The sequence below is a fragment of the Phyllobates terribilis genome, unplaced genomic scaffold, assembly GCF_046119375.1.
Source record: "Phyllobates terribilis strain yellow unplaced genomic scaffold, ASM4611937v1 Scaffold_3__8_contigs__length_932513732, whole genome shotgun sequence".
Taxonomy (NCBI): Eukaryota; Metazoa; Chordata; class Amphibia; order Anura; family Dendrobatidae; genus Phyllobates; species Phyllobates terribilis.
The window spans coordinates 377130537-377152887 of record NW_027362763.1 but is presented as its reverse complement, the minus strand read 5'-3'; the positions used below and the strand labels follow the sequence as shown (position 1 = coordinate 377152887).

The 22351-nt window shown below is 42.5% G+C and overlaps 1 protein-coding gene across 6 annotated transcripts in view; it reads right to left on the bottom strand.

Annotated features, from left to right (window-relative positions):
• Nucleotides 1–22351, bottom strand: part of MLIP (muscular LMNA interacting protein) — a 441771-nt gene that overhangs the window by 78791 nt on the left and 340629 nt on the right. For all 6 annotated transcript variants that reach the window (XR_012318421.1, XR_012318420.1, XM_073675418.1 and 3 more), the window contains one exon: nucleotides 8416–8460. Coding sequence is in view for 4 of the 6 variants with exons in the window: in XM_073675418.1 (XP_073531519.1) it covers nucleotides 8416–8460 (45 nt within the window). In the remaining 2 variants the exon portion in view is untranslated. The remainder of the gene's footprint in view (nucleotides 1–8415; nucleotides 8461–22351) is intronic.

The following is a 22351-nucleotide window of genomic DNA, read 5'->3' as shown; positions in this document are numbered from 1 at the left end:
TTATCCTGTGACCCATCCTGGTATATATCCCCCATCCTGCTATATATGTCCACTGCTCTGCCACTGTTCTTTAATGCACCCCCAGTGATCCACAGTAGTATAATGCACCCCCATAGTCATCCATAGTAGTATAATGCACCCCATAGTAATCATATAAAGCATATTGCACCCCCATAAGCAACCTATAAAGTATAATGCACCCCCATAGTCATCCATAAAGTATAATGCACCCCACAGTCATCCTATAAAGTATAATGCACCCCATAATCATCCATAGTGTAGCATCGGCGTCTCTGCCTCCTGCCAGACAGAGACTCCGTCTCTCTCACCGCCGCGCTCCCCGTTCGGCGTCCTCCAGCGCTCCTCTTCCTGCTGCTGCCGGCGCGCGCAGCTTCCCGGGCACTGTGCTTAGGGTGCGTGCTCCCTCCCTCTTAAAGGGGCCGCGCGCGCCGTCCTAAGGAGTCCCCGGCCAATTGCCGGAGCTCCTCCCATATATAAGGCACCTCCTCCAAAATGGAGGTGCCCGAGCAATAGTTGTTGCACAGTGTACTTACCTCTGCTTCAGCCCTCAGGTCCCGCTGATAGCCTGACTACCAGTCCAGTCCACCAGCCTGACTACTCTCCAGCCCGACAGTCTGTCTTCCGTTCAGTCCACCAGTCTGTCTATGGGCTTTGCCCGCCTGCTAACCTGGAAGCACCTGCCCGCTACCTACCATGCCTACCTGGAGGCTCCTGATTGCTACCTGCCGTGCCTACCTGGAGGCTCCAGCTGTCACTTGCGGTGACCACCTGTCAGCATACTTGGAGGCTCCTGCCCGTCACTTGCCGTGACCACCCGACAGCCTACCTAGAGGCTCCTGCCTGTCACCTGACATGACCACCTGACAGTCTACCTAGAGGCTCCCGCCTGTCGCCTGCCGTGTCTGCCAGTCTATCCACCCGGATCACTCGTCAAGCTGCCTGCTGTGGCTATTTGCTATACCGGTCAGTCCCTGCCGTCTGTACCATGGGAGCCACCTTCTCCCCTACAAGATCATCCCCAGAGTAGCACCTGGTCCCTCTGCCGGACCCTCCCTGGTCACGGAGTCGATTGAGTCGCCGTAAGACCTAGGTCACTCCGAGTTGATACCTAGTTATTCCCCTCTGGGTCCCTCCTTGCACCGCAGCACAGAGGTTCCACCACCTGGATCCGTAACAGTATGCTCGGGCCATGGAACCCGGTGGCCCCCAAGCTCCTTCGCTCTCTGACCTGTACCAGGAGGTTTCTTGTCAGAGATCCCAACAGGAAACCAACCTGAATTTCCTGCGGAATGTCAACTCATGCCTGGACACGCTATCTATCCCACCTGTGCCCGCCCTGAGCCGTGCGACTCCCGCTCCGGCAGTGCCGCTGCCCACCAATACCACGGCATCCAACCCAGGTCCCCGGCTTTCTGCACCTCCTCGTTTTGGAGGTGACCCCATCTCATGTCGGGCTTTCTGAACCAGTGCACGCTGCACTTTGAACTTTTGGCACATCAGTTTCCCTCTGACCGGGCCGGTGGCGTTCATCATGTCTCACCTCACCGGAGAAGCACTGGCATGGCTAAATCCCCTGTGGGAGAGAGGGGATCCCCTGGTATACGATCTATCGTCTTTCCTCATTGCTTTCCGGAGAGTCTTCGATGAACCAGGACGAAAATCCTCTTCTGCCTCCTCTCTGCTATGTCTCCGCCAAGGGAGTCTCACCATGGGCCAATATGCCATACGGTTCCGTAGCCTCGCTTCTGAGCTTGCCTGGGACAACGAGGCTCTGGTGTCCGTCTTCTGGGAGGGTCTTTCCGGTTGGATCAAGGAAGAGTTAGCCGGTCGGGACATTCCTACCACCCTGGATGACCTGGTGTCACTAGCTACCCGGATTGACATCCGTTTCCAAGATCGTACCAAGGAGGTTGCCCGGGAGAGAAGATTTCCTCGTCTTGCTCCTGTTTTTCAGAAACCGGCTTCACAACCAGCAATTCCCCCGGCACGGTCGCCCGAACCTATGCAGGTTGACCAGACCAAGATGGTCAAGTCTCTCCTAGAAACTTGCCGAACCGAGGGAGGCTGTTTCTACTGTGGCAGTAAGGAGCACTTCATCCGTTCCTGCCCGGTGAAGCCGGGAAACTCCAGTGTCTAGGTCCGCTCGGATAGGTCATCCTAGGCAAAAGTAATTCCTCTCCATCGCTGACTTTGTCTGTCTCTATCTCTTGGGGAGAGAACCGCTACTTTGAAATTGCACATCTGGATTCCGGAGCTGCTGGGAACCTCATTTTCCAGTCCCTGGTAGAGAGATATCAGATTCCCACCAAACTCCTGGCTGAACCATTGGCAGTCGCCTCCGTGGATGGAAGACTCCTTCCGGTGACCATCCTGCTCATCACAGAACCTATTACTCTGCAGGTGGGAATGCTGCACTCTGAGAGGATCTCTTTCCATGTGCTTTCCGGACTCTCTCACTCCCTATTGCTAGGTCTACCCTGGATTCAGAGACATGAACCCATGCTGAATTGGCTATCCGGTGAAGTACTCCGTTGGGGGCAGGATTGCCATAAGACCTGCCTGGTCCCGGTCCGCCCGGTTCGTCCTCCACTCACCACGGCTAATCTACCCGGTTTACCGGCACCTTACTGGTCCTATGCAGATGTCTTTGACAAAAAGGAAGCAGAGACACTGCCACCTCATAGGCCATATGATTGCCCGATCAACCTGGTACCCGGTGCCACTCCACCCCGTGGGCGTATTTACCCGCTGTCGTCGGCCGAAACCCGGGCAATGTCGGAGTACATTGAGAAGAATCTGGCTAGGGGATTCATCCGGAAATCTACCTCCCCGGCTGGAGCCGGATTCTTCTTCGTCAAGAAGAAGGATGGTTCACTACGCCCCTGTATTGACTATAGAGGACTCAACCAAATCACGGTCAAAAACAAATACCCCCTGCCGCTCATTTCCGAGTTGTTTGACCGCCTTAAGGGCGCTAGGATCTTTTCCAAGCTGGATCTATGTGGGGCGTATAACCTGGTCCGGATCCCTCAAGGAGACGAGTGGAAGACGGCATTCAATACCCGCGACGGTCACTATCAATACCGTGTGATGCCCTTCGGTCTCTGCAATGCTTCCGCCGTCTTCCATGAATTAGTCAATGACATCTTCCATAACCTTCTATATTCCTGCGTGGTGGTGTACCTGGACGACATCTTGGTCTTCTCTCCGGACCTTCCCACACACCGGAGGGATGTTCGTCAGGTCCTGCTTAGGCTTAGGCAGAATCACCTCTATGCCAAATTTGAGAAGTGCCTCTTCGAGCAGACCTCCCTTCCATTCCTGGCCTATATTATCTCCCAGACAGGTCTACAAATGGACCCCGAAAAGCTCTCTGCTGTCTTAAAGTGACCCCGTCCGGAGGGGTTGAAGGTAATTCAGCGATTCCTGGGCTTCGCCAACTACTACCGTCTCTTCATCCCGCACATCTCTTCCCGGACTGCTCCCATTTCTGCGCTCACCAGTAACAGAGCAAATCCAAAGGAATGGCCACCCGAAGCCGAGGAGGCCTTCCTTTCCTTAAAGCAAGCCTTCTCCTCTGCCCCCGTGCTGCACCGTCCGGAGTGCAACAAACAGTTCTTCCTGGAGGTTGATGCTTCCTCCATCCGGGAGAATGGTAACCTGCGACTTCTTCTCCAAGCTCTGCTCCTCGTCTGAGCGCAACTACTCCAAAGGTGACCGAGAACTACTAGCCATCAAATTGGCGCTGGAGGAGTGGCATTACCTGCTTGAAGGGGCTCTATACCCGGTGATCATCTATACTGATCACAAAAACCTAGCATATCTCCAGAATGCCCAAAGACTCAATCCGCGTCAAGCCCGGTGGTCTTTGTTCTTCGCTCGCTTTGACTTTATCCTACATTACCGCCCGGCAGACAAAAACGTTAAAGCTGATGCCTTGTCCCGATCCTTCCTGTCCTCCGATCAAGAGGAGGACCCTATGCACATCATCGACCCCTCCAAAGTGATGAGTATGGCCCCCTTGGCTCTGACTCGTCTCCCACCCGGTAAGACGTTTGTAGCGGTTCCAGATCGGGAGAAGATTCTTCACTTGGGTCATTCATCTACACTAGCCGGCCATGCCGGTTAGAAGAAGACCTTCCTGCTCATTGCCCGGCATTACTGGTGGCCTACCCTGCGCAAGGATTTGGTAGACTTTGTCTCGGCCTGTTCGTCCTGTGCCTGCAACAAAGTTGCCAGTCATCTTCCAGCCGGTCACCTCCTACCTCTTCCCATACCTGTTGCCCCGTGGCAGCACATTGCTATTTACTTTATTACAGATCTCCCTGTTTCTGCCGGTTGGTCGCCGACCGCTTTTCTAAAATGGCCCACTTCATCCCTCTGCCTGGTCTCCCGTCTGCATCGGAGCTGGCTAAGGACTTCATCCTTCACATCTTTCATCTCCATGGCCTACCCCTCCACATTGTGTCGCATTGAGGGGTTCAGTTCACCTCACGCTTCTGGAGAGCTACGTGTAAGCTGCTGGATGTCACCCTGGATTTCTCCTCCGCTTACCATCCACAGTCCAATGGCCAAGTGGAGCGTATCAACCAGATCCTTACCAGCTACCTCCGGCACTTTATTAACTCTCACCATACCGATTGGGTGGAGCTCCTACCATGGGCCGAGTTCTCCTACAACAACCATGAGAGCGAATCTACTTCCAAGTCCCCGTTCTTTGTAGTCTACGGTCAACATCCCCGGATTCCGTTTCCCATCTCCGCTTCTGTGGACAACCCTGCCGTGGAGTCTCTGGTCAGCGAATTTTCCACCATTTGGGAAAATACTAGGTCCGCACTTCTAAAGTCCTCCGAGCGGATGAAGAAACATGCTGACAAGAGACGTTTGGATCCGCCTCAAATCCGTCCGGGAGACAAGGTTTGGCTCTCCTCCAAATATGTTTGGCTCAAAATACCCTCCTATAAGTTGGGTCCTCGGTTCATCGGTCCATTTGAAGTCCTCAAACAAATCAACCCAGTGGCCTACAAGTTAAAACTCCCGGCCACCTTGCGGATTCCCAACTCCTTCCACGTATCTCTCCTCAAACCAGTTGTGTTTAATTCTTTTTCCAACAATCCAGGTACTCCCCCTGCTCCGGTTTCCGCTGAAGACGTTTTTGAGGTAGAGAACATTCTGGCCACTAAGAGGGTAAGAGGAAAAACCTTTTTTCTTGTGGATTGGAAGGGGTTTGGCCCAGAGGAGAGAACTTGGGAACCCAGGGAGAACATTCTTGCCCTGCTTCTCCTTAAAAAAATGTTTCTGGCCTAAAAAAGAGGGGGCGTAAAGGGGGGGGGTACTGTAGCATCGGCATCTCTGCCTCCTGCCAGGCAGAGACGCCGTCCCTCTCACCGCCGTGCTCCCAACTCGGCGTCCTCCAGCGCTCCTCTTCCTGCTGCTGCCGGCACGCGCAGCTTCCCGGGCACTGTGCTTAGGGCGCGCGCGCGCTCCCTCCCTCTTAAAGGGGCCGCGCGCGCCGTCCTAAGGAGTCCCCGGCCAATTGCCGTAGCTCCTCCCATATATAAGGCACCTCCTCCAAAATGGAGGTGCCCGAGCAATAGTTGTTGCACAGTGTACTTAACTCTGCTTCAGCCCTCAGGTCCCGCTGCTAGCCTGACTACTAGTCCTGCCCGCCAGCCTGACTACAAGTCCAGTCCGCCAGCCTGACTACTCTCCAGCCCGACAGTCTGTCTTCAGTTCAGTCCGCCAGTCAGTCTATGGGCTTTGCCCGCCTGCTAACCTGGAAGCACCTGCCTGCTACCTACCGTGCCTACCTCGAGGCTTCTGCTTGTTACCTGCCGTGCCTACCTGGAGGCTCCTGCTTGCTACCTGCCATGCCTACCTGGAGGCTCCTGCTGTCACTTGCTGTGACCACCTGTCAGCATACCTGGAGGCTCCTGCCCATCACTTGCCATGACCACCCGACAGCCTACCTAGAGGCTCCTGCCTGTCACCTGCCGTGACCACCTGACAGCCTACCTACAGGCTCCCGCCTGTCGCTTGCCGTGTCTGCCAGTCCATCCACCCGGATCACTCATCAGCCTGCCTGCTGTGCCCATCTGCTATTCCGGTCAGTCCCTGCAGTCTGTACCGTGGGAGCCACCTGCTCCCCTACAAGGTCGTCCCCAGAGTAGCACCTGGTCCCTCTGCTCGGACCCTCCCTGGTCACGGAGTCGATTGAGCCGCCGTACGACCTAGGTCGCTCCGAGTTGATACCTAGTTACCTAGTCCCTCCTTGCACCGCAGCACAGAGGTTCCACCACCCGGATCCGTAACACATAGTAGTATAATGCACCCCCATAGTCATCCTATAAAGTATAATGCATCCCCATAGTCAACCTATAAAGTATAATGCATCCCCATAGTCATCCATAAAGTATAATGCACCCTCATAGTCATCCTATAAGGTATAATGCACCCCATAATCATCCATAGTTGTATAATGTACCCCCATAGTCATCCTATAAAGTATAATGCACCACCATAGTCACCCATAAAGTATAATGCACCCCATAGTCATCCTATAATGTATAATGCACAGCCCATACTCATTCCATAAAGTATTATTCACTCCCATAGTAATCCTATAAAGTATAATGCACAGTCCACAGTCCTCCATATAATATAAAGCAGCGCCATATAATATAAAGCAGCGCCATAATCATGCATAGTAGTATAATGCACCCCCATAGTCATCCTATAAAGTATAATGCACACTCCACAATCCTCCACATAATATAATGCACCCCCATAGTCATCCATAGTACTATGGCCACAGAATTTTTTTTTTTATATAAATAAATAAATACTCACAGTTTCTTCACTCCTGCACCACGCGTGTTCTCTTGTGAACCCAGCAGCTGATTTCGGGGTGTGACAGGATCATGTGACGTCACTAACATGCGCTCCATCACGTGCACACCAATGTCAGCTGCTGAGCTCTGATTATCTGACAGCGTATATTGTGCCATGCGGGCCCGTGCGCCACAATATCCTTCAACTGTATGTGCAGTTGAAGCTTTTGCTAGCATTGGCGGGCCCCGGCCCTCATCCACTGGGCCTCTGACCCGCCAGAACCCGTCACAGTGACGACCGCTGCGACCACAGTCGTTACACTGCTGCAGATTGGTATTACTTCCCTCTTCTAGCCTGTAATAGAGTTGTAGCATCTTTGCAGTTGCCTAAACTGTATGTTAAGGTAACTAAAATACCTAAAGTCATTGAGGTACAAAAATGTCAGGGTGCAGGAAGGGCTTAAGAAGCAAAGTCTCTTGTGAAAAAATATAACTGTGCCTTTAGTCATTGAGTCAGCAAATTGACCAACATATGTTATTTGGTTATAATTATTAATTTATTAATGTTCACAGTGATATAAACTGGTAATGATTTAAGGGACAGATAATTTCTTAAAGCATTCAGTTAAAGTAAAAAATATTACCATGTTTTGTAAGAAAATGTATTATCTAACTGATTTTATTAAAGGGAATCTGTCAGCAGTTTTTGGTATTAAATCTGAAAGCAGCACAATATAGGGCACGAGACCCTGGTTGCAGGGATGTGTCACTTATTAGGCTGTGTGCTGTAGTTTCATTACAATCAGTGTTTTATCAGCAGGAGTTTATCACTAGATGACTACAGCTCATGTACCAGGCAGTCAGGCTAATCTATGTAACCCCACCCCCACCACTGATTAGCAGCTTGCTGACAATTCACAGGAAGCTGCCTGTCACAGGTGTGGGCAGAGTTATACACAGCCCAAAAATCTTAGCTCTGCTACATCTACATAAAACAAAACATGTATTCTATCAAAACTACATTAAGCAGTCCAGTAAGTGATACATGTCACTATCTTGCCCTATATTATGCTGCTCTCAGATTATATAGCAAAAACCTGCTGACAGATCTCCTTTAAATTAAAGGAACTTGAGGGGAAAAAAATAGAATTCAGGAAATGTTATGAAACTAGTCTGACAAAGCAACCTTAGGCTTTGACTTCTCTTTAAACATACTTCAGCACTGAAATAAACTATTGAAAATGGTTGTGATATTTGTCATATACACTAATAATCCTTTTGTATGTCTCTTCTGATGGGTCTCCTTTAAAGTCCAATTTTTAAATAACATAAAAAGTAATATGCAAACATAATAAATCTACTTCACAAATACAGAATTTCATATTATAGAAACACAATTACGATTAGCAAAAGGTTAGGTATTCCCATTGCTGCAGCAGTCTATATAACAATGCCACATTATACCTTGCATTATGAATTGTAAGATTCTATTAATAATCTTGTTTTATTAGTTTTAGTTCCTATGAAGTGGAAAAAAAAGTAAAATGTAAGAATAAGTACTCACTTGAGGATCCCTTGCTTTTGTATTTATTAGAGTCTGGAGGGTTGCCTGTGGTTAAAAAAAATCCTTGTGAAAAAAACATGCATAGCAAAGTGAATGCTTCATTTTAATTGTGCAGATGTGCATATTTATATTCATTTATTCTTTACTTAAAGGGAATCTGTCAGTAGAATCAACCCCCCTAAGCTGTCTTCATGGGCATGTAGATATGTAGATAAAAGAAAGTTGAATAAGATGATACCTTGATATCTTTGATCCAATATCTTTTTACAGAGAAATCCCAGTTTTCTTAATATGTAAATGAGCTGTTAAGATCTATGGGCCAGACACAGATCTTCCTGGGAATCTGCCTCCAGGTTATTGTAATTAAAAGGGGGCGTTACCAGTGTGAGTCATGTAATGATTGACAGTCTGCTCTCCTGATCTACATGTCTCACAGTCTCACACTTTCAGTTAAAATATGCTCTGGTGGCAGATTCTCAGGGAGATCTGTATATATCCTATAGAATATAACAGTTCATGGATTTCACTGTAAAGACTTCCTATTACAGATATCAAGGTATTACTTTATTTAGCATTGTATGCCTACAAAGTGAAATATAAAATAATTATCTTTAATATTTTATTACCTAAAACACTTAAAGAGTCAAAAGACAGATCAAAAGACCAAAGGCTATTGCATTTGTTATCACACACAAGCCGTATTGGGTGAGGGAATGCATGATTTTCAAGGATGATTTATCTCAAAAACTAGAACCAATTCAGCAAAGGTAATGGGATTTTTTAATTCAGCACCCTCAAACACCCTAAATCCATTCAAATAACCTTGGCACCTGAAAAAAAAATTTGGGGTAGACCTATGATTTAGTGGTGCTCTGTTGTTATACAAAAAGTCACTGAAAATCCCAAATAATAGCAGAAAAAATAGGTAAAATCACTTGACCCAAGCAAGCATATGTGACTGATTTCCTGTGACGTGTGGCTCGTGTACACATCTTATATTAGGCCTACTCGAGCAATAAAGAGGCTCAACAAATTATTTCAAAAACACTTTAGCAGGTGAACACTTGTATTTAAAGGGAATCTGTCACCACATTTAACCTGTCTAAACTATTAACCACTTCGCACCAGAGCCTGTTTTTGCCTTCGTGACCGGGCCAATTTTTTCAATTTTGACCACTGTCAGTTTATGAAGTAATTACTCTGGAACGCTTCAACGTATTCCCCTGATTCTGAGACTGTTTTTTCATAACATATTGTACTTCATGATAGTGGTAAAATTTCTTCGATATAACTTGCGTTTATTTGTGAAAAAATCAGAAATTTGGCGACAATTTTGAAAATTTTGAAATTTTCAAACTTTGAATTTTCATGCCCTTAATCAGAGAGATATGTCACACAAAATAGTTAATAAATAACATTTCCCACATGTCTACTTTACATCAGCACAATTTCGGAACCAACATTTTTTTTTGTTAGGGAGCTATAAGGGTTAAAAGTTGACCAGCGATTTCTCATTTTTCCAACAAAATTTACAAAAACATTTTTTTAGGGACCACATCATATTTGAAGTCACTTTGAGGGGTCTTTATGACAGAAAATACCCAAAAGTGACACCATTCTAAAAACTGCACCCCTCAAGGTGCTCAAAACCACATTCAAGAACATTATTAGCCCTTCAGGTGCTTCACAGGAATTTTTGGAATATGAAAGAAAAAAATTAACATTTAAGTTTTTTCATAAAAATGTTATTTTAGACCCAATTTTTTTTATTTTCACAGGGGTAACAGGAGAAAATGGACCCCAAATTTTTTTGTGCAATTTCTCTTGAGCGTGCTGATACCCCATATGTGGGGGAAAACCACTGTTTGGGCGCACTGCAGGGTTCGGAAGGGAAGGAGCACCATTAGACTTTTTGAATGTAAAATTTGTCTGAATAATTAGCAGACGCCATGTTGTGTTTGGAGAGCTCCTGATGTGCCTAAACAGTGGAAACCCCCCACAAGTGACACCATTTTGGAAACTAGACCCCTTAGGGAACTTATCTAGATGTGTGGTGAGCACCTTGAACCCCAAGGTGCTTCACAGAAGTTTATAATATTGAGCTGTAAAAATAAAATTTTCACATTTTTCCCACAAAACCGTTTTTCATCCCTTAATTTTGCATTATCATAAGGGTAATAGGATAAATTGCACCATGAAATTTGTTGTGCAATTTCTCCTGAACACGCTGATACCCCATATGTGGAGGCAAATTACTGTTTGGGCGCATGGCAGGGTTTGAAAGGGAAGGAGCGCCTTTTGACTTTTTGAATGTAAAATTTGTTTGAATAATTAGCGGACGCCATGTCACATTTGGGGAGCCCCTAATATGCCTAAACAGTGGAAACCCCCCACAAGTGCCACCATTTTGGAAACTAGACCCCTTAGGGAACTTATCTAGATGTGTGGTGAGCACCTTGCACCCCCAGCTGCTTCACAGAAGTTTATAATATTGAGCCGTAAAAATAAAATTTTCACATTTTTCCCATAAAAAATGTTTTTCATTCCCTAATTTTGCATTATCATAAGGGTAACAGGATAAATTTCACCATGAAATTTGTTGAACAATTTCTCCTGAGTACGCCGGTACCCCATATGTGGGGGAAAACCACTGCTTTGGTGTACGGCAGGGTTCGGAAGAGAATGGAGCGCTATGTTGGCTGGGATAGGCAGCAGACACCATGTCACATTTGAAGAGTCGCTGACATGCCAAAACAGCAGAAACCCCCACAAGTGACCCCATTTTGTAAATTACACCTCTCAAGGAATTCATCTAGGGAAGTAGTGATTATTTTTTAATTTTTAAATTTATACTATTGGGCAGTTAAAAAAGCATAATTATATTTTTACCACAAAAAAATGTTTTACCCTCAGATTTTACATTTTCACACAGGGCAATGGGTAAAAATGGTGCCGAAATGTGTCACACAATTTCTTCTAAAAGTGGCAATACCCCATATGTGGCTGTATCGTACCGCTTAGCCATACGGTGAGATCAGGGGGGGACGGAGTGCTATTTGACAATTGGAGAACAAATTATTGTGGAATAGGCATTTGGATTTGGGAGCACAAAATTTTCTGAATTTATTTTGGGGGCAAGGGCCATTTTGTTTTTCCAGAGCCTTTCTGCTACCAGTAACTTGGAAGTCCCTTATATTTTTAACAGATGACGGACCTGAGTGGGGACTAGCTTTTTTTGAGGACTGAGTTGAAGCTTTTATTGGGAACATTTTACGTAACATTTATCCAGCGCTCGAGGCTGAGCACTTACATCGGGGTTTCCATCTAAATTTCCAAGTGATGTAATTCAGATGAAACCCCTGCGGGATCCATTCACTGTAATGAGGCAGCAGAGTTACTCTGGACTCCGTCTGGCCTCTGTTTAGCGGTGTCCTTTTTTTCAGAAGTGCACAAAACTGTGGCCAACCTCACTTTTATGCACGCCTAAAACAAATGACACCGTGGGATCCCAGGCTAGACGGCGTCCACAGTGGCCTATATCTGCCTCATTACAGGGAATCTTCCGTTATGGGTTCCGGCTGAATCACGTATTTCAGAGATTTACACGGAAACTCTGGTGTAAGTGCTCAGCGCAGAGCACAGGATAAATGTGGGCAGAGCCTTACTGGGATCTTTGGGAGACATAATAAACAAATCAGTAGCAGGTGAAGAATTGGTTTTATTTATTTTTTACGCCATTCCTAGTGTGATATAACTGATTAGATTACTTTATTCTTCGGGTCGGTGCGATTACAGAGATACCAGATTTATATCGGGTTTTTATGACTGACAGCTGTCACACACTAAAAGACGCTTTTTTTTGCAAAATCTAGTTTTTGCATCGCCATATTTTGAGAGCTATAATTTTTCCATATTTCGGCCGACAGAGTCATGTTATGGCTTGTTTTTTGCGGGACGAGTTGACATTTTTATTGGTACCATTTTTCGGTACGTGACATTTTTTGATCGCTTTCTATTCCGTTTTTTGGGAGGTAAAATTAACAAAAACAAACAATTCAGGAATTGTTTTTTGAGGGTTTTTTTTATGCCGTTCTGCGTGTGGTAAAAGTGATCAGGCAGCGTTATTCTTCGGGTCAGTACGTTTACAGCGATACTACACTTACTGTATGTTTTTTTATGTTTTGGCGCTTTTACACAATAAAACAATTTTATAGAAAAAAATATTTTTTTTGCATTGCTTTATTCTGAGCGCTATAACTTTTTTATTTTTCGGCTGATGAAGCTGTATGGCGTCTTTTTTTTTGCGGAACAAGATGACATTTTCAGTGGTACCATTTTTATTTCTATTTTGTTTTTTGATCGCATTTTTTTCCACTTGTTTTTGGCGATATGATGAAAAAGCATATTTTTTTACTCCGTTTTTTATTTATTTTTATTACGGTGTGCACAGAAGGAGTTAATTAGTGTGACAGTTTTATAGCTCGGGTTGTTTCGGATGCGGCGATACCAAATATGTGTACTTTTTTTGGTTTTGTAAAAATATACGGATTTATTGGTTTAATATTTTATTTATTTATTTTTATTTATTTTGTGATTTTTTTTTAATAGTTTAAAAACTTTTTTTTAACTTTTTTTTACTTTTTTTCTTAGTCCCTGTATGGGACATTAATTTTTATTTTTCCGATCACTGATCTCATGTAATGTAATAGACATATATTACATTACATGAGATCTTCCCTGACTGTTTCAGTCAGAGTCTCCTGTCTGGCTCAGCTGCAGCTGAGCCAGACAGGACACCATATATGGCAGATCTGGAGGCGGTCATGTGACCTCCAGCTGCCATAGCAACCCCAGGTCCTGGAAGGACTCGGAGGTCTTCGGAGAGGTAAGTAAGGCGACCCCCTCTCCTCCTGCTGTCTCCTATATGCCGCGATCACTATAGATCACAGCATATAGAAGACAGCAAAGGGTTAACATCACTGGGACCTGATCCAATCAGGTCCCGATGATGTTCCCTGTCAGAGCTAACGCTCTGCACCGGAATCGCAGCGCTTGGAGTACCCTGGGAGTCCTGAGCGCTGCGAGACCACCCACCGTTTTTAAACGTCGGCGCTGCACAAAGCCCAGCAAGCGCCGACGTTTATCTACAGTGGGCGGTCGGGAACCGGTTAATATGACCATACAGGCTATAGTATACTGAAAAAAGGCCTCCCTGTATACCTCATATCAGATGCTTTGTTGTTGAGAAATCTTCTTTTATCACTTTATATAAATGACCTCTTCCAGGCTCTAGGGAGGATGTCTCGAAGACAACTGTCTCTCCTGAAATTATTGTACATGAAGGAGGAGTTGCCATTGTGAGACAAGTAACTACCACAGAACAGGAGAAATAAAATGTGTCTTCTTACAAACACGTTTTGCTTTTCTCAGCTGTGCTCTATTGCAACAATATTGGAACCCTAACAGCCTGTGAGCTGGAAGTTGGAGTTGAGAGGAACCTGCAGATGTGTCAGTTATATTCACACATAGCTCTGCAGTGAGATCAGGAGAGCAGAGAGCGGCCATTACACATCACACTGGTAACTCCCCTTCATGTAAAATAAGCTCTGGATGCAGAGTTTTTTTCCACGCAGCCTCCTCCCCATAGCCTGGAAGAGGTAATTTATATAAAGTGATAAAAGATGAATTCTCAACAACAGGGCATCTGATATGAGACATACAGGTAGAACTTTTTTCAGTATATAACCTGTATGCCCATAAAAATAGTTTAGATAGGTCAAATGTAGTGACAGATTCCCTTTAAGTTTCAGGATTATGTAGTTTTTTTCTCTTAAAGAAAAATTATAATAAAAAAAATAATAAAAAGTCCACATGTATTTACCAAATATAACTGGAAAAAAAATCAAGGTAGAATCACATCCCAATAGAAAGCACAAGTAACTGGCCTCTGTATTCAGGAGGCACGTGTACATGTCTAATATTATACTATTGGAGCACAGAAATGGACTGAAAATTTTATTTTAAACACTCACAGTTTAGTAGGTAAACACTTGTATTTACGTTTCAGGATTTAGGAGGTGTAGATTGCACATTTTCTGTTAGTACAATAACATTTTCTGTTAGTACAATAAACCTCATTTCAAGGCAGAAACATTACTGTGTCCTACAGTTATTACATATATCAAACTGAAATAGCTGTTGCAAAAACACCAATTTTTATAAAACATTAAGCTTAAGATTAATAGGGGTGCCCAAACTTTTTCATATAACTGTATTAAGGTACTGTTTTTTCTGTATATTACTGATGTATTATTTCATAATCACACACTGTGTGAGTGGTGATGATGAATCTGCTACAACAGTTCCTTGTATATTACTTAAATATTGGATTTACTTCACAAACTGAGACTATCACTGCCGTTTTCAACATAGTACATCAATACTGAAGTAACACAATTGCATAAGGCCTTTTTCTATCCCTATCCGGTATGCACTGAGTGCTCCTGGTACATAAAATGTTGCTCTTTGACCTGCTCCTATGTTTTATACAGCCTATGAGAGCTCCCTGATTGGTTGTGCTATGCCATGTGATCAGATTGCTGAAGAGCATTATGGGAAAGCCCATGCTGCCACACCAGATACCATTAGCCCCCTTGGGCTTTTATTTTTAATTACGAACCGCATATCTTATTGCAGAATGTTTGTTTGACTTTGCGTGAAACCGTGGATTTCAGGAAATTCAATTCAAACTGGATCCTTTATGGATCAAGCCACTCATTTCTATTTACCTTATTTGCTGGTCTACATAGGAATACCATGCTGATGTTGCAACCATGTTATCAGTATTGATCATTATTGATCTTGGAGATTTTTTTTATTTGTGACATTTGTGAGGTAGTGTGTAGAGATGAGCGTTGTTCGACTCGAACTGTTCGCCAATCTCAAATTCGAGCTGTTTTGGGCGGTGTTCGAGCCGTTCGACGAACCCGAACGATTTGAAAAAAATCCAGTTGTTCGAAGTTTTGTAACTGGATTTTTTCTCAGTAATGCTGAAAATTAATGTTAATACGCAGTTTGAGTGTACAGCGGGGCGGGGGGAGGGGGAGGGGATGGATGTCTGCAGAAATAATGTAGATCTCCATTTATTTTTCTGTTTCCCGCATTTACAGTGGGGAGGTGCAATCTGTCAGTCTATCAGCAGCGCACACTAGGAGCGAACTGCTTTTTTTCACACAAGCAAGGGCATGTGTCATTGGCAGTGTATGTCACATGTCCTTGCTCTATAAGACCCAGCCATTTTCCACGTAACCACCATTTTCTCACTGCTGCAGCTGCGTGTTAGACGGCACCGCTGTTGCTGTGTGCGCTATACTTTGAGTGTTAATTTCAAGCCAATTTTCGCACAAATCTACAGATAGCTTGGGAGTAGGGAATAGTTGTGATTGCAGTCCTTTTGAAGACTAGGTTAAATCATTTCCCACGACTTTTATCAGGCAGGTCTGTGCTCTTAAATAGATAGGTTGGGAGTAAAGACTAATTGTAATTGCAGTCCTTTTGATTGCTAGGTTACATCAGTTCCTATCACTTTTTGCCAGGCAGGTCTGTGGCAGTGCTGTGCAAGTTTCTTTCACAGCATTTGGCTAAATCTAGCTAAGCAAATCCTTTTTGGCCTCTTGCAGTGTGTGTTAGTCAGTGGAGTAGCGTATCTGTGTTGCAAGCTACACCACCTGTGTATAGAATACAATTTTTTTACTGCACCTATCCAAGTAAAACCTTTTGGGCATAGCATCATTCTATTAGTCCATTTATACTAACCTCCACCAGGTTGCAAATTCAAAATAATTTTTATCTGCATCTAGCTCTGAAAAAATATTTGGGCTTGTAGCAGTGTGTTGGACTTGTTCTATTAGTCCATCTATACTAACCTCCACCAGGTTGCAAACTCAAAATAAATTTTATCTGCATCTACCTCTGAAAAAATATTTGGGCTTGTAGTGGTGTGTGGGAATTGTTCTATTAGTCCATCTATACTAACCTCCACCAGGTTGCAAATTGAAAATAATTTTTATCTGCATCTAGCTCTGAAAAAATATTTGGGCTTGTGGCAGTGTGTGGGACTTGTTCTATTAGTCCATCTATACTAACCTCCACCACGCTGCAAATTCAAAATAATTTTTATCTGCATCTAGCTCTGAAAAAATCTTTGGGCTTGTAGCAGTGTGTGGGACTTGTTCTATTAGTCCATCTATACTAACCTTCACCAGGTTGCAAATTCAAAATAATTTTTATCTGCATCTTGCTCTGAAAAAATATTTGGGCTTGTAGCAGTGTGCGGGACTTGTTCTATTAGTCCATCTATACTAACCTCCACCAGGTTGCAAATTCAAAATAATTTTTATCTGCATCTAGCTCTGAAAAAATATTTGGACTTGTAGCAGTGTGTGAGACTTGTTCTTTTAGTCCATCTATGCTAACCTCCACCAGGTTGCAAATTCAAAATAATTTTTATCTGCATCTAGCTCTGAAAAAATATTTGGGCTTGTAGCAGTGTGTGGGACTTGTTCTATTAGTCCATCTATACTAACCTCCACCAGGTTGCAAATTCAAAATAATTTTTATCTGCATCTAGCTCTGAAAAAATATTTGGGCTTGTAGCAGTGTGCTGGACTTGTTCTATTAGTCCATCTATACTAACCTCCACCAGGCTGCAAATTCAAAATAATTTTTATTGGCATCTAGCTCTGAAAAAATATTTGGGCTTGTAGCAGTGTGTGGGACTTGTTCTATAAGTCCATCTATACTAACCTCCACCAGGTTGCAAATTCAAAATAATTTTTATCTGCATCTAGCTCTGAAAAAATATTTGGGCTTGAAGCAGTGTGTGGGACTTGTTCTATACTAACCTCCACCAGGTTGCAAATTCAAAATAATTTTTATCTGCATCTAGCTCTGAAAAAATATTTCGGCTTGTAGCAGTGTGTGGGACTTGTTCTATTAGTCCATCTATACTAACCTCCACCAGGGTGCAAATTCAAAATAATTTTTTTCTGCATCTAGCTCTGAAAAAATATTTGGGCTTGTAGCAGTGTGCGGGACTTGTTCTATTAGTCCATCTATACTAACCTTCACCAGGTTGCAAATTCAAAATAATTTTTATCTGCATCTAGCTCTGAAAAATAATTGGACTTGTAGCAGTGTGTGGGACTTGTTCTATTAGTCCATCTATACTAACCTCCACCAGGTTGCAAATTCAAAATAATTTTTATCTGCATCTACCTCTGAGAAAATATTTGGGCTGGTAGCGGTGTGTGGGAATTGTTCTATTAGTCCATCTATACTAACCTCCACCAGGTTGCAAATTCAAAATAATTTTTATCTGCATCTAGCTCTGAAAAAATATTTGGGCTTGTGGCAGTGTGTGGGACTTGTTCTATTAGTCCATCTATACTAACCTCCACCACGTTGCAAATTCAAAATAATTTTTATCTGCATCTAGCTCTGAAAAAATATTTGGGCTTGTAGCAGTGTGTGGGACTTGTTCTATTAGTCCATTTATACTAACCTTCACCAGGTTGCAAATTCAAAATAATTTTTATCTGCATCTTGCTCTGGAAAAATATTTGGGCTTGTAGCAGTGTGTGGGACTTGTTCTATTAGTCCATCTATACTAACCTCCACCAGGTTGCAAATTCAAAATAATTTTTATCTGCATCTAGCTCTGAAAAAATATTTGGACTTGTAGCAGTGTGTGGGACTTGTTCTATTATTCCATCTATACTAACCTCCACCAGGTTGCAAATTCAAAAAAATTTTTATCTGCATCCAGCTCTGAAAAAATATTTGGGCTTGTAGCAGTGTGTGGGACTTGTTTTATTAGTCCATCTATACTAACCTCCACCAGGTTGCAAATTCAAAATAATTTTTATCTGCATCTAGCTCTGAAAAAATATTTGGGCTTGTAGCAGTGTGTTGGACTTGTTCTATTAGTCCATCTATACTAACCTCCACCAGGCTGCAAATTCAAAATAATTTTTATCGGCATCTAGCTCTGAAAAAATATTTGGGCTTGTAGCAGTGTGTGGGACTTGTTCTATAAGTCCATCTATACCAACCTCCACCAGGTTGCAAATTCAAAATAATATTTATCTGCATCTAACTCTGAAAAAATATTTGGGCTTGTAGCAGTGTGTGGGACTTGTTCTATACTAACCTCCAGCAGGTTGCAAATTCAAAATAATTTTTATCTGCATCTAGCTCTGAAAAAATATTTGGGCTTCTAGCAGTGTGTTGGACTTGTTCTATTAGTCCATCTATACTAACCTCCACCAGGCTGCAAATTCAAAATAATTTTTATCTGCATCTAGCTCTGAAAAAATATTTTGGCTTGTAGCAGTGTGTGGGACTTGTTCTATTAGTCCATCTATACTAACCTACACCAGGTTGCAAATTCAAAATAATTTTTATCTGCATCTAGCTCTGAAAAAATATTTGGGCTTTTAGCAGTGTGTGGGACTTGTTCTATTAGTCCATCTATACTAACCTACACCAGGTTGCAAATTCAAAATAATTTTTATCTGCATCTAGCTCTGAAAAAATATTTGGGCTTGTAGCAGTGTGTGGGACTTGTTCTATTAGTCCATCTATACTAACCTCCACCAGGTTGCAAATTCAAAATAATTTTTATCTGCATCTAGCTCTGAAAAAATATTTGGGCTTGTAGCAGTGTGTAGGACTTGTTCTATTAGTCCGTCTATACAAACCTCCACCTGGTTGCAAATTCAAAATAATTTTTATCTGCATCTAGCTCTGAAAAAATATTTGGGCTTGTAGCAGTGTGCGGGACTTGTTCTATTAGTCCATCTATACTAACCTTCACCAGGTTGCAAATTCAAAATAATTTTTATCTGCATCTAGCTCTGAAAAATAATTGGACTTGTAGCAGTGTGTGGGACTTGTTCTATAAGTCCATCTATACCAACCTCCACCAGGTTGCAAATTCAAAATAATATTTATCTGCATCTAACTCTGAAAAAATATTTGGGCTTGTAGCAGTGTGTGGGACTTGTTCTATACTAACCTCCAGCAGGTTGCAAATTCAAAATAATTTTTATCTGCATCTAGCTCTGAAAAAATATTTGGGCTTGTAGCAGTGTGTTGGACTTGTTCTATTAGTCCATCTATACTAACCTCCACCAGGCTGCAAATTCAAAATAATTTTTATCTGCATCTAGCTCTGAAAAAATATTTTGGCTTGTAGCAGTGTGTGGGACTTGTTCTATTAGTCCATCTATACTAACCTACACCAGGTTGCAAATTCAAAATAATTTTTATCTGCATCTAGCTCTGAAAAAATATTTGGGCTTGAAGCAGTGTGTGGGACTTGTTCTATACTAACCTCCACCAGGTTGCAAATTCAAAATAATTTTTATCTGCATCTAGCTCTGAAAAAATATTTCGGCTTGTAGCAGTGTGTGGGACTTGTTCTATTAGTCCATCTATACTAACCTCCACCAGGGTGCAAATTCAAAATAATTTTTTTCTGCATCTAGCTCTGAAAAAATATTTGGGCTTGTAGCAGTGTGCGGGACTTGTTCTATTAGTCCATCTATACTAACCTTCACCAGGTTGCAAATTCAAAATAATTTTTATCTGCATCTAGCTCTGAAAAATAATTGGACTTGTAGCAGTGTGTGGGACTTGTTCTATTAGTCCATCTATACTAACCTCCACCAGGTTGCAAATTCAAAATAATTTTTATCTGCATCTACCTCTGAGAAAATATTTGGGCTGGTAGCGGTGTGTGGGAATTGTTCTATTAGTCCATCTATACTAACCTCCACCAGGTTGCAAATTCAAAATAATTTTTATCTGCATCTAGCTCTGAAAAAATATTTGGGCTTGTGGCAGTGTGTGGGACTTGTTCTATTAGTCCATCTATACTAACCTCCACCACGTTGCAAATTCAAAATAATTTTTATCTGCATCTAGCTCTGAAAAAATATTTGGGCTTGTAGCAGTGTGTGGGACTTGTTCTATTAGTCCATTTATACTAACCTTCACCAGGTTGCAAATTCAAAATAATTTTTATCTGCATCTTGCTCTGGAAAAATATTTGGGCTTGTAGCAGTGTGCGGGACTTGTTCTATTAGTCCATCTATACTAACCTCCACCAGGTTGCAAATTCAAAATAATTTTTATCTGCATCTAGCTCTGAAAAAATATTTGGACTTGTAGCAGTGTGTGGGACTTGTTCTATTATTCCATCTATACTAACCTCCACCAGGTTGCAAATTCAAAAAAATTTTTATCTGCATCCAGCTCTGAAAAAATATTTGGGCTTGTAGCAGTGTGTGGGACTTGTTTTATTAGTCCATCTATACTAACCTCCACCAGGTTGCAAATTCAAAATAATTTTTATCTGCATCTAGCTCTGAAAAAATATTTGGGCTTGTAGCAGTGTGTTGGACTTGTTCTATTAGTCCATCTATACTAACCTCCACCAGGCTGCAAATTCAAAATAATTTTTATCGGCATCTAGCTCTGAAAAAATATTTGGGCTTGTAGCAGTGTGTGGGACTTGTTCTATAAGTCCATCTATACCAACCTCCACCAGGTTGCAAATTCAAAATAATATTTATCTGCATCTAACTCTGAAAAAATATTTGGGCTTGTAGCAGTGTGTGGGACTTGTTCTATACTAACCTCCAGCAGGTTGCAAATTCAAAATAATTTTTATCTGCATCTAGCTCTGAAAAAATATTTGGGCTTGTAGCAGTGTGTTGGACTTGTTCTATTAGTCCATCTATACTAACCTCCACCAGGCTGCAAATTCAAAATAATTTTTATCTGCATCTAGCTCTGAAAAAATATTTTGGCTTGTAGCAGTGTGTGGGACTTGTTCTATTAGTCCATCTATACTAACCTACACCAGGTTGCAAATTCAAAATAATTTTTATCTGCATCTAGCTCTGAAAAAATATTTGGGCTTGTAGCAGTGTGTGGGACTTGTTCTATTAGTCCATCTATACTAACCTACACCAGGTTGCAAATTCAAAATAATTTTTATCTGCATCTAGCTCTGAAAAAATATTTGGGCTTGTAGCAGTGTGTGGGACTTGTTCTATTAGTCCATCTATACTAACCTCCACCAGGTTGCAAATTCAAAATAATTTTTATCTGCATCTAGCTCTGAAAAAATATTTGGGCTTGTAGCAGTGTGTAGGACTTGTTCTATTAGTCCGTCTATACAAACCTCCACCTGGTTGCAAATTCAAAATAATTTTTATCTGCATCTAGCTCTGAAAAAATATTTGGGCTTGTAGCAGTGTGCGGGACTTGTTCTATTAGTCCATCTATACTAACCTTCACCAGGTTGCAAATTCAAAATAATTTTTATCTGCATCTAGCTCTGAAAAATAATTGGACTTGTAGCAGTGTGTGGGACTTGTTCTATAAGTCCATCTATACCAACCTCCACCAGGTTGCAAATTCAAAATAATATTTATCTGCATCTAACTCTGAAAAAATATTTGGGCTTGTAGCAGTGTGTGGGACTTGTTCTATACTAACCTCCAGCAGGTTGCAAATTCAAAATAATTTTTATCTGCATCTAGCTCTGAAAAAATATTTGGGCTTGTAGCAGTGTGTTGGACTTGTTCTATAAGTCCATCTATACTAACCTCCACCAGGCTGCAAATTCAAAATAATTTTTATCTGCATCTAGCTCTGAAAAAATATTTTGGCTTGTAGCAGTGTGTGGGACTTGTTCTATTAGTCCATCTATACTAACCTACACCAGGTTGCAAATTCAAAATAATTTTTATCTGCATCTAGCTCTGAAAAAATATTTGGGCTTGTAGCAGTGTGTGGGACTTGTTCTATTAGTCCATCTATACTAACCTACACCAGGTTGCAAATTCAAAATAATTTTTATCTG